Here is a 12,371-nt window from a genome sequence, read left to right as displayed (position 1 = left end):
TCTCAGGCTGCTAAAACAGTCACAGATATTTAGAAGAGAATATCTTCTTCACAAGTCATTTAGAAGAGAAACATTTTCTAACTAAAGTCAACATCTGAATAACCCGAATGTATCTTTTAACTTAAATGTCCTAATGGATAGAAATACTACAGTAGTCTTACTTTACTAAAATACACCCAGAAAAGATTTAATTTTCAGGGATTACTATCACTTGTCCAGAGATTTTGAAAGAGACTCCCGTTCTCTGATTTCCTTGCCTATTTTACATGAGTGACCCACTGTGTGTTATCCCATTTTAAGGCTCTCACTATAAATAAGAGCTCAAAAGTTTCTCTTTGTGTTAAACGTCAAGAGACTTTCTCTCATTCATTTCTCAAATTCAGAGAACATGTGGTTTATGTATAATAAGTAGGCTCACTTTATTCAGCTTCTCTTTCCACTTTTGTCAGAGCAGTTTCATTTGTAGTAGGAATTGTCTTTACTTAGCATCCTGAATGAATATAAGTAGATCCATCTTCTACAAATTTAAACATTTTTAAAGCTCCTGACTACAATAAAATTATATAATTTTAATGTTCAACCTATTTTTTAAATTATTAAAAGACATCCATGAAAAACTTCTAAACTCTTAGAAGTGACAGAATGGCTAAACCTGAAAATGATTTAATAAAAAAGAAAAGCCATAGATCAATCTTTTAATTTTAGGTTAATTCTGTCCTCCCCCAAATACTGGCAAATACAGTCAAGTAATACATTTAAATAATACTCCATGGTAAAAGATGAATATATGAGAATATTCAAGGATTACTCCCGTCCTAAAAAATCTACATATGTACAAACTTGATTAAATCTAAAATGCCAATGATTTTTAAGATGCACCATTATTTTTATGCTACCAAGGGAAAAAATTATGAATTATAAGATACCAATGACTATGAGAAGCATGCTGATATTCAGAGGTGTTAAAATACAAAAAATTGTCTTAAGATCTATAAAACATAGTAATTTGTCAGTTAAACAAATATAAGATCTCGAAAATCACATGCTGAATCATTATAGAGAATAAAAAGATTATCTGACTAAATTCAACAGTTATTCTTGATTTAAAAAAAATTTTAATAAAATGGGAATATAGATATACACACACACATATATATATATCATGTTGAAGAATCAATTGAAATTATTCCAGATAGCATTAAACTTTTGAGAAAAAAAAAGTTTTTAGAAAAATAATCTTGAATTGAGAGTTACCTCATACTTACATGAAGAAAGCCAATGTGGAAAACACTCCACATGTGTGAAAGGCATGGTTCAGCTGTTCTGGCTTCGGATACACCACAGCTGCATCGATCATTATCCACCAACCAGTAAAAAACTTGAGAAGGAGAAAGCCCACGTCGTTAAAACAGCACTCACACCAACACTGTGGCTTACCTGTTCCTTCACATCTCATGTTTTCTACGGACAATATAATTGAAACATATAATGAAATATGTCTACTTTGAGTTTTAGATGCTGATATAAAAAATAAGAATCCCTTGTTTACTTCTTTATAGTATATGAGGTAAATCCAACTAATCAAATTGGTATAAGATTCTGATGTTCTGCTCTCAGTGCAAGATGAAAAATTTATTATCCAGGAATGAATTATCTGCTTCTTTCACCATAAATTTATATAGAACCATAAAATACACCATAAATGCACCATAAAATTATATACAACCAAAGCTCTCTTAACTAACCAGTTCCCTGATTATCTGGTTTCACTCCCTTGTTCATATTAAAAAGCACTCGGACATTCCCTTTTAATGTGATCAAGTACTTTCGCTTCCACAAATGAGTCGCCACGTCTCCAAGAAAACATCTAAGCTTGCTATGATTTTAATTAATAGGCAATTTGATTAAATACTGTAAAACTGATTAAATATGAGTTTGCAAAATGTAAAGTTTCTATGTAAACTAGGCTGAATAGACAAAGTAGAAAAGTTACTAAGGAATTTCATAGGCAAATTAAGTGCAGGAGAGATGACCATAGAGAGCAAGAAAAACTTAGAAACACCTAAAAGACTTCTGCATGTATACTGCTTCACAGTTATCTTTAGTTCTTTTTCTACTTATTTTTTTTTCTATTGGACTTCAGGTGTAGAACTATACACTGAAAAAGAGAAATTTACATTAAGTGTAACAGGATCTTTCTGGTCCCAGCTCAAGGTGGTTGTGGCTTCAATGATCAGCTCCCGGAAAGGGAACGTAACTCGTTCCAGGCCTTGGAGGCACCATTTTAGCTTCAAAATGACAAGTTTTATAACAAGAGTGTTCAGACAAAGAAAGGAATGCAAAACTTCATGATGGAGTATGCCAGTATCGTAAAGAAGCTCTTGAATGACATGTAAAATACAGCAAGTGTCTTATTCGGTGGGGGCAGGGGATGCTTGATTTCCATCACAAGATTGGCCATAATCTGATTTTTTTTTTGGGGGGGGGGCTGTGCCCTGAGGCTCCCCTGGTGGCTCAGAGGGTAAAGTGTCTGCCGGCAATGCAGGAGGCCGAGGTTCGATCCCTGGGTCAGGAAGATCCCCTGGAGAAGGAAACGGCAACCCACTCCAGTATTCTTGCCTGGAGACTCCCACGGACAGGGGAGCCTGGAGGGCTACAGTCCAAGGGTTCACAAAGAGTCGTACATGACTGAGCGACTTCACTCTCACTTTCATTGTGGCACGCGGGATCTTAGTTCCCTGATGAGGGATCAAGCTCATGCCCCCTGCAGTGGAACTGTGGAGTCTGGACCACTGGCCTATCAGAGAAGTCCATGATTTAATTTTTTCTGAAGCTCAAAGATTAAGTACCAGGGGTGAGAAGGGACTCTCTATACCATTCTGTTTTTGTCTGTATGTTTGATATTTTTAGTAAAAAGCATTTTTTTTAAAAAAAAAAAAAAGGACTTCCGTGGTGATCTAGCAGTTAAGAATCTGCTGCCAATGCAAGGATCACAGGTTCGATCCCTGGTCCGTGAGGATCCCGCGTGCAGAGGAACAACTAAGCCCACGCACCACAACTGCTGACCCGAGCACTGGAGCCCTTGAGCAGCAGCTACAGAAGCCCATGTGCCCCAGAGTCTGTGCTCCTCAAGGAGGGACGTCACTGCAATGAGAAGCATGGGCGCTGCAACCAGAGAAGGCTTGCACGCAGCAACGAAAACCCAACATGGCCAAAAAATAAATAAATAAATATTTACAACAAAAAACAAAAAACTACTGCCTACAAAAATTGTATTATTCACAGTGCAAAGGAATCGAGATCAGTTTTCAGGGGGAAAGGTGAGGCACAAATGTCGCCAACCACGCCTCTCCACTTACCAATATGCCTGCAACCACAGAAGCCACTGCGTTTCTTCTCTCACTCCAGTCAATGCATTCACACTCCGGCCAACGGAAATTATCTAGGAAGCCCGCCATTTTCACCACTTAAGCATGGATTTTTCATTAAATATTATATTCTACAAAAAAAAAAAAGACAAAAAAATCCATGTAAGGAAATATTTTTAAGAACTGAAATATTTTACTCCTTTCTTACTTCAAGCTTTAAACACCAACTTACTTCGGGTCTTTATCTCCTATAGGTAAGAAGAAAAATTCGGTACTACAATGAGTATCTATTGAGATGTACCTAAGACTGCTAGGACACAAGAGGGCACTTACTAACAGTATCTGTTAAATGAGCAGGGTGTTTTTAAAACAAATCTGCAGTCTCTGACACTTCTCCCATTGAAAGGTGGATCTATGTACCTTCCTTTGAATTGAGGCCAACAATAAAGGTGGGTTGAGGGCTTCCCTGGTAGCTCAACTGGTAAAGAATCCACCTGCAATGCAGGAGACCCCGGTTTGAATCCTGAGTCAGGAAGACCTCCTGGAGAAGGGATAGGCAATCCACTCCAGTGTTCTTGGGCTTCCCCTGTAGCTCAGATGGTAAAGAATCCACCTACAATGAGGGAGACCTGGGTTCAATCCCTGGGTCGGGAAGATCCCCTGGAGGAGGGCATGGCAACCCACTCCATTGTTCTTGCCTGGAGAATCCCATGACAGAGAAGCCTGGCGGGCTATAGTCCAGGGGGTCACAAAGAGTCAGACACAACTGAGCGACTAAGCACAGCACAGCAAAGGTGGAGAAAGTGATGCCACGTAACTTCTCAGACGAGATCATACAACGTAAGGAACACTAAGACCAGAGTCCTGGTTCCTTCATGAAAAATCCAAGGCCACCAGTACTGTGAGGAGACTACATATAGGTGTTCTGGCCCACATTTCCAGGTGGCGGCCCAGCCAACAGCTAGCCCCAAACACTGCAATATAAACACTCTTAAATACCTGACTAAACCCTCACTGCAATTAGAGAAAGTCCTCACGCAGCAACAATGACCCACTGCAGCCAAAAATAAATTAATTAGACAATGAACAAAAGAATCTTAAAAAGCATTCAATATCATTAGTCATCAGGGAAATGCAAATTAAAGAAATATCACATCCACTAGAAAAGCTAAGCTTTTTTTTTAAAAGATTGACTGTTGGCGGCAGAACAATTGGAAATCTTACACATTTCTGGTTGCAATTTCTTACAAAGTTAAAAATAAACATTCTTATAACCTAGCAATTCCATTTCTAAATATTTACCAAGGGAAGTAAAAACATATGTCCACATACACAAAAAGACTTTTACAAGGAAGTTTAGAGCAAGTTTATTCATATTAGTTCTAAACTGAAACAACCTAAATGCTTAACAGAAGAACAAATGGATACACAAATTATGATCAATCCATAGAACAGAATATTATTCAGTGACAAAAAAGGATGAATAATACATATAACCACACAGAAAAAAAAACTCAGAGACCTGATTTATGTGAAAAAAGGCAGACATAAATGAGTATATACTGTATGATGCTATTCAAATGAAGCTTAAGAAGCGAAACGAACCAATGTTCCCAGAAATCAAAACAGTGATTGCCTATAGGGACTGAGAACTGACTACAAGGGAACTTTTGTTTGGGGGGGTGGGTGATAGAAATGGTCTATATTTTGGTTGAGATACTGATTATTCAGGTACATGTATTTATCAAAAGTTACTGAAGTGTACACTTAAGATCTGTGTATTTCACAGTATGTAAATTTTACCCACAAAAGGTTTTTTTTTTTATCATTTAGATATGCTTTAGCTGCACTAAAGACTTACTCTGTATGCATTATGGGTATGTTTTATCAAGATAGTCTGCAAACATGGAGATGAACTGTTATCAAAGATTAAATATTACCTAGTTAAAAAGCAAGTTTAGGGGAAGGTCACCACAATTTAAGACAATGTCTGAAGGTTAAAACAAAAGTCATACTTCCTATTGTAAAATTCATTTCCCAGGACTTACCCGGTGGTCCAGGGGTTAAGAATTCACCTTTCAATGCAGAAGATGTGGGTTTGATCCCTGGTCCGGGAACTAAGATCCCACATGCCTCAGGGCAACTAAGCCTGCATGTTACAACTACTGATTCGCCCCAGAGCCTGTGGGACCACAGCTAGCGAAGGAGCACACCACAGCGCCAAGATCCTGAAAGGTCCCGCAACTAAGATCTGACACAGCCAAATTTAAATAGTTTTTTTAAAAATTCATTCAGAAAACATACAGTCATCCCTCAGTATATACAGGGGGTTTGGTTCCAGGACTCCCCTCAGATACTAAAATCTGTGGACACTGAAGTCCCTTATATAAAATGGCATACCATTTGCATATAACCTCGTTCTATACTGGAACATCATCTCTAGATTACTTAAAATACCTAATACAATGTAAATACAAGGTAAATGGTTGTAAATACAATGTAAATGCCATGTAAGTAGTTGCCAGCCCTCAGTAAATTCAAGTTTTGCTTTTTTGGAACATTCTGAAACTTTTTTTTACTGAGTATTTTTCATCCGAAGTTGACTGAATCCGCAGATGTGGAACCCAAGGATACAGAGGGTTATTTCCATACACTGATTTCTGAAATGTCATAGTCTTCTCCCTCCTGGGGCTTAAACTGGAGGGTCAGGGGATAGTGTAAGGCAGAGAAACATCAAAGTAATAGAAACAGTTACTATGAAGAAAATGCACAGGAGCCCAATTCAAAATAAAGGGGAGACCTATTTCTGAAGTGTCAGAGAAGGCCTCTAAAGAGCTAAGGTTTGCTACAATTTTAAAATACACTAAAATTTTATTTTTTTTCCATTTATTTTTATTAGTTGGAGGCTAATTACTTTACAATATTGTAGTAGCTTTTGTCATACGACATGAACCAGCCATAGATTTACATGTATTCCCCATCCTGATCCCCACTCCCACCTCCCTCTCCACCCGATTCCTCTGGGTCTTCCCAGTGCACCAGGCCCGAGCACTTGTCTCATGCATCCAGCCTGGGCTGGTGATCTGTTTCACCCTAGATAATATACATGTTTTGATGCTGTTCTCTCTAAACATCTCACCCTCGCCTTCTCCCACAGAGTCCAAAAGTCTGTTCTGTACATCTGTGTCTCTTTTTCTGTTTTGCATATAGGGTTATCGTTACCATCTTTCTAAATTCCATATATATGCGTTAGTATACTGTATTGGTCTTTATCTTTCTGGCTTACTTCACTCTGTATAACAGGCTCCAGTTTCATCCATCTCATTAGAACTTATTCAAATGAATTCTTTTTAATGGCTGAGTAATATTCCATGGTGTATATGTACCACAGCTTCTTTATCCATTCGTCTGCTGATGGGCATCTAGGTTGCTTCCATGTCCTGGCTATTATAAACAGTGCTGTGATGAACATTGGGGTGCACATAAAACACACTAAAATTTTAAAACTGAGTAAAGTTACTTAGATTAAGGGGACGCAAAAGAGGTAGAAAAGAGAGGGGAAATTATATACAAAAGTCACTGAGTCTCTTTGAAACTAGCAAAGAATTAGCTGGTACCAAAGAGAATCGGGATATAGTAAGTTAGGGGAGAAAGTGGCTTGGAAGAAATATAGAGGGAGACAGGTAGGTACCAGATCACCTTGCATATTAATGTGGACCTAATGATGGGTTTGGGATTTTAGCGAGTGCAACAGGAAACCAAGTGAAAAACGTGAGGATAAAAGGAGCAAAGATACCAAAAATAAACAGTCACTATGGTAAACATTTAGGGCTTCCCTGATGGCTCAGAGGTAAAGCATCTGTCTGCAATGCAGGAGACCCAGGTTTGATCCCTGAGTCAGGAAGATCCCCTGGAGAAGGACATGGCAACCCATTCCAGTAGTCTTGCCTGGAAAATTCCGTGGGATACAATCCATGGGGTCGCAAAGAGTCGGACACGACTGAGCGACTTCGCTTTCATGGTAAACATTTAGGAGAGGAAAAGTGAGGGCTGGTACATCAAGAGTTAACATTCTGGGGCTTTCCTGGTGACTCAGTGGTAAAGAATCTGCATGCCAATGCAGGAGACATGGGCTTGAACCCTGGTTTGGGAAGATCCCACTTGCTGCAGAGCAACTAATCCCGTATGCCACAATTACTGAGCCTGTGCTCTAGAGCTCGGGAACCGCAACTACTGAAGCCCTCACACCTTGAAGTTCAAGCTAAGCAAGAAGAGAAGCCACTGCAATAAGAAGCCCGAGCACCACAATGAGAGAGTAACCCCACATGCTGATACTGGAGAAAAGTCAGCACAGTAACAAAGACCAGCACAGTTGCAAAATAAAAAAGAGCTAACACTCTAAACTGAGAAGACCGACTTTCATATGGGCTTTATTATCACTAATGTTTACCAAAAAAAAAAAAGCATACTTTATCATGACTGTCTTGATTTAGTGGAAATTGACAACACTAACACAGATCCTCTGGCTTAGAGTGGAGATAAGTATATAATACTTAACAAAAGACATAATATTTAATATAAAATAACAGGCCTTTGGAGACTTAATGAAGGCAAAGACTAATCAGAAAAAATTTAAATGTTCAATAACAGAGTAAATGTTTAACCAAAATAGCTTACTTAATTCAGTTCAGTCGCTCAGTCGAGCCTGACTCTTTGCAACCCCATGGACCACAGCATGCCAGGCTTCCCTGTCCATCACCAGCTCCTAGAGTTTACAAAAACTCATGTCCATTGCATCGGGGAGGCCATCCAACCACCTCACCTTCTGTTGTCCCCTTCACCTCCTGCCCTCAATCTTTCCCAGCATCAGGGTCTTTTCCAATGAGTCAGTTATTCCCATCAGGTGGCCAAAGTACTGGAGTTTCAGCTTCAGCATCAGTCCTTCCAATGAATATTCAGGACTGAATTCCTTTAGGATGGACTGGTTGGATCTCCTTGCAATCCAAGGGACTGTCAAGAGTCTTCTCTAACACCACAGTTCAAAAGCATCAATTCTTCTGTGCTCAGCTTTCTTTATAGTCCAACTCTCACATCCATACATGACAACTAGAAAAATCATAGCCTTGACTAGATGGACGTTTGTTGGCAAAGTAATGTCTCTGCTTTTTAATATGCTGTCTAGGTTGGCCAAGGCAGAGGAACCAGAGATAAAATTGCCAACATCCGTTGGATCATCGAAAAAGCAAGAGAGTTCCAGAAAAACATCTATTTCTGCTTTATTGACTATGCCAAAGCCTTTGACTGTGTGGATCACAATAAACTGTGGAAAATTTCAAGAGATGGGAATATCAGGCCACCTGACCTGCTTCTTGAGAAATCTGTATGCAGGTCAGGAAGTAACAGTTAGAACTGGACATGGTACAACAGAATGGTTCCCAATAGGAAAAGGAGTACGTCAAGGCTGTATATTGTCACCCTGCTTATTTAACTTATATGCAGAGTGCATAATGAGAAACGCTGGGCTGGAAGAAGCACAAGCTGGAATCAAAATTGCTGGGAGAAATATCAATAACCTCAGATATGCAGATGACACCACCCTTACGGCAGAAAGTGAAGAACTAAAGAGCCTCTTGATGAAAGTGAAAGAGGAGAGTGGAAAAGTTGGCTTAAAGCTCAACATTCAGAAAACTAAGATCATGGCATCTGGTCCCATCACTTCATGGCAAATAGATGGGGAAATAGTGGAAACAGTGGCTGACTTTTATTTTCTGGGCTCCAAAATCACTGCAGATGGTGGCTGTAGCCATGAAATTAAAAGATGCTTACTCCTTGGAAGGAAAGTTATGACCAACCTAGATAGCATATTAAAAAGCAGAGACATTACTTTGCCAACAAAGGTCGGTCTAGTCAAGGCTATGGTTTTTCCAGTAGTCATGTATGGATGTGAGAGTTGGACTGTGAAGAAGGCTGAGCACCGAAAAATTGATGCTTTTGAACTGTGGTGTTGGAGAAGACTCCTGAGAGTCCCTTGGACTTCAAGGAGATGCAACCAGTCCATCCTAAAGGAAATCAGTCCTGAATGCTCATTGGAAGGACTGATGCTGAAGCTGAAACTCCAATACTTTGGCCACCTGATGCAAAGAACTGACTCATTGGAAAAGACCCTGATGCTGGGGAAGATTGCGGGCAGGAAGTGAAGGGGACAACAGAGGATGAGATGGTTGGATGGCATCACTGACTCAGTGAACATAACCAACTCAATGGACATGAGTTTGGGTAAACTCTGAGAGTTGGTGATGGACAGGGAGGCCTGGCGTGCTGCGATTCATGGGGTTGCAAAGAGTCGGACACAACTGAGCGACTAAACTGAACTGAACCAGGCTGGTCATTGCCATACTTCCAAGGAACAAGTATCTTTTAATTTCATGGCTGCAGTCACCATCTGCAGCGATTTTGGAGCCCAAAAAAATAAAGTCTGACACTGTTTCCACTGTTTCTCCATCTATTTCCCATGAAGTGATGGGACCGGATGCCATGACCTTAGTTTTCTGAATGTTGAGCTTTAAGCTAACTTTTTCACTCTCCTCTTTCACTTTCATCAAGTGGCTCTTTAGTTCTTCTTAGGTTTCTGCCCTAACAGAGGTATCATCTGCATATCTGAGGTTATTGATATTTTTCTTGGCAATCTTGATTCCAGCTTCTGCTTCATCCAGCCTGGCATTTTTCATGATGTACTCTGAATATAAGTTAAATAAGCAAGGTGACAATATACAGCCCTGATGTACTCCTTTCCCAATTTGGAACCAGTCTGTTGTTTCATGTCCAGTTCTAACCTGTTGCTTCCTGACCTGCATACATATTTCTCGGGAGGCAGGTCAGGTGGTCTGGTATTCCCATCTCTTTAAGAATTTTCCAGTTTGTTGTGGTCCACACAGTCAAAGGCTTTGTCGTTAAGGCAGACATTTAAAAACCTACTTTTGAAGGACTTCCCTGGTGGTCCAGTGGTTAAGACTCCATGCTTCCAATGCAGGGGTGCAGGTTTAATCTCTATTTGGGGAACTAATATCCCACATGCCATGGGGAAAAAAGGTTTTTTTATATTTATTTCTAAAAACATTTAATTGCATGAGTAAATGGTAATGACTAATACTAAGTGAAAAAAGCAGGTTATTAAAACTATCTATTGCATTATTTCCTTTTTAGAAAAAAGAATCAACAGTATATATAAACACATACAAGGATAAAAATGCTAGAAAGACAAACACCAGTACTTCCATAATATCATTATACATATGGATGATAAGATGCTGTGTGTTTTTTAGTCTATTTTCAAAGTTTGCTGCACTGAGCATGAATTACATTTTCTTAATGCAAAGTGATTTTTTTTCAATAGAATAATTTATTATTATTATTTTTTTAATTTATCCTTTTTTTCCACTTATTTTTATTAGTTGGAGGCTAATTATTTTACAATATTGTAGTGGTTTTTGCCATACATTGACATGAATCAGGCATGGATTTTGCAAAATGATTTTTAACATTACTGTAATTTAAACTATGAATTGTTGTTTCTTCTTGCCTGTTGAGAAAACTCTTATATCTACAACTATGTTTAATAAACAAACTTTTTTGAGGTCAAGGAAATTACTGGTATGTTCTCCCATAAAACTGACCCTGGTAGCAATTTTTTAAAAATAAGATTATTAAACTGAACTAATGTAAGTTTTCTAATACACTAGACAGTCATTATTCCCACTCCTAAAAGAGATAACTCTTTATAAAAGGAAATGAGTCTTCTTTGTTTTTTTGCCTGTGCCTTGTAGCATACTGGATCTTAGTTCTCTGACCAGGGATCAAACTCATGCCCCTTTAAGTGGAAGCTCGGAATACTAACCACTGGACCACCAGGGAATTCCCAGAAATGAACCCTTTTTAGAGGGCATTTTAAATGATTCTATTGTGAAAATTTCATTTGCAAATAGTTAGTTTAGGAAACCAAAGGACAGCTGTAAAAAGCAAGAGGTGAAAACAACACACAACTTAATAATATATAAACATGGTCTGAGCAATTTCCATATACATCCAAGTCCCAAAATTCAAAATTCTTTCCTTTGACCAAACTTTCATACTACCATCTGTTTGTTCATCCATCTTTTCACTAGTTGCCAAATGCTATTGATGTTAGGTGCTGTGTAAACAAAAATGATTACCACAATCAACGTAAAGAATAGTCTAGTTAGGGGACACTGTCAGAAGAATATATGTGCTATAATATACATAAACTATGGGCTATAACATAAAAGCGGTACAACAGAAACATAAAGAGTGTTACAGAAGAGTTGCCAAGAAGAGTTGAGGGAAGTTTGATAAAGGAAAAATAAACTTGGCTGAGTTTTGAAGCAACAATAGGAGTATGATAGATGAAAAAGAAGGAATAAAAGATGTGAAATCATGTAGGCACACAAGAAAACAGGGTAGAGTTTATGGTATTTCAAAGAGTGGTGGTGATTAACCTGTTTGGAACAAGATCATGAAGAATTTTTCGGACTATGCAAATCTGACCGCTATCCTCTAAGCCAGGGATTAGCCAACTTCTGTAAAGAACCAGACAGTGTACATTTTTGACTTTGCAGACCAAACGGTCTCTGTCAGGACTACTCATCTCTGCCGTTATACCAGCACAGACACTATGTGGACAAAAGAGCATGCCTGTATTCCAATAATACTTAATTTACAAAGCAGGCAGCAGACCAGACTCGGCCCACAGTTCAGAGTCTGCAGGCCCCTGCTTTGAGAACTAGGGAACTGCCAGAGGCTTGTAAGCAGGGAAGTGACAAGATCAGTGCTGTGATTTAGAGAGATAATTCTGGGGGCAGCAGTATGGAGAAGGGACTGAAGGAAAATGTTAAAGACACCTAGACAGAGAGAGGATAAGGATATGAGCTGAGGCCAGACTGGTACAGGCTGAAGAAAAGGGTTTTGTTTGAGAAATATTAGCATGGT

At 38.9% G+C, this 12,371-nt stretch overlaps 1 protein-coding gene across 2 annotated transcripts in view; it reads right to left on the bottom strand.

The window, feature by feature from the left end:
- Positions 1-12,371, bottom strand: part of TMEM50B (transmembrane protein 50B) — a 39,528-nt gene that overhangs the window by 14,624 nt on the left and 12,533 nt on the right. Inside the window, exons 2-3 of one of the 2 annotated variants that reach the window (XM_061134370.1) lie at positions 3,360-3,499; positions 1,266-1,378 (exon numbers count right to left, since the gene is read on the bottom strand). In XM_061134370.1, coding sequence (XP_060990353.1) covers positions 1,266-1,378; positions 3,360-3,458 — 212 coding nt within the window. In that variant the 5' untranslated portion in view covers positions 3,459-3,499. Of the gene's footprint in view, positions 1-1,265; positions 1,462-3,359; positions 3,500-12,371 lie in introns of those variants that run through there. The other variant, XM_061134371.1, reaches the window with a different exon arrangement.

This window comes from Dama dama, chromosome 31, assembly GCF_033118175.1.
Source record: "Dama dama isolate Ldn47 chromosome 31, ASM3311817v1, whole genome shotgun sequence".
In the NCBI taxonomy this organism is placed as follows: Eukaryota; Metazoa; Chordata; class Mammalia; order Artiodactyla; family Cervidae; genus Dama; species Dama dama.
The sequence above is the reverse complement of the archived record's forward strand: the minus strand, read 5'-3'. Positions and strand labels throughout refer to the sequence as shown.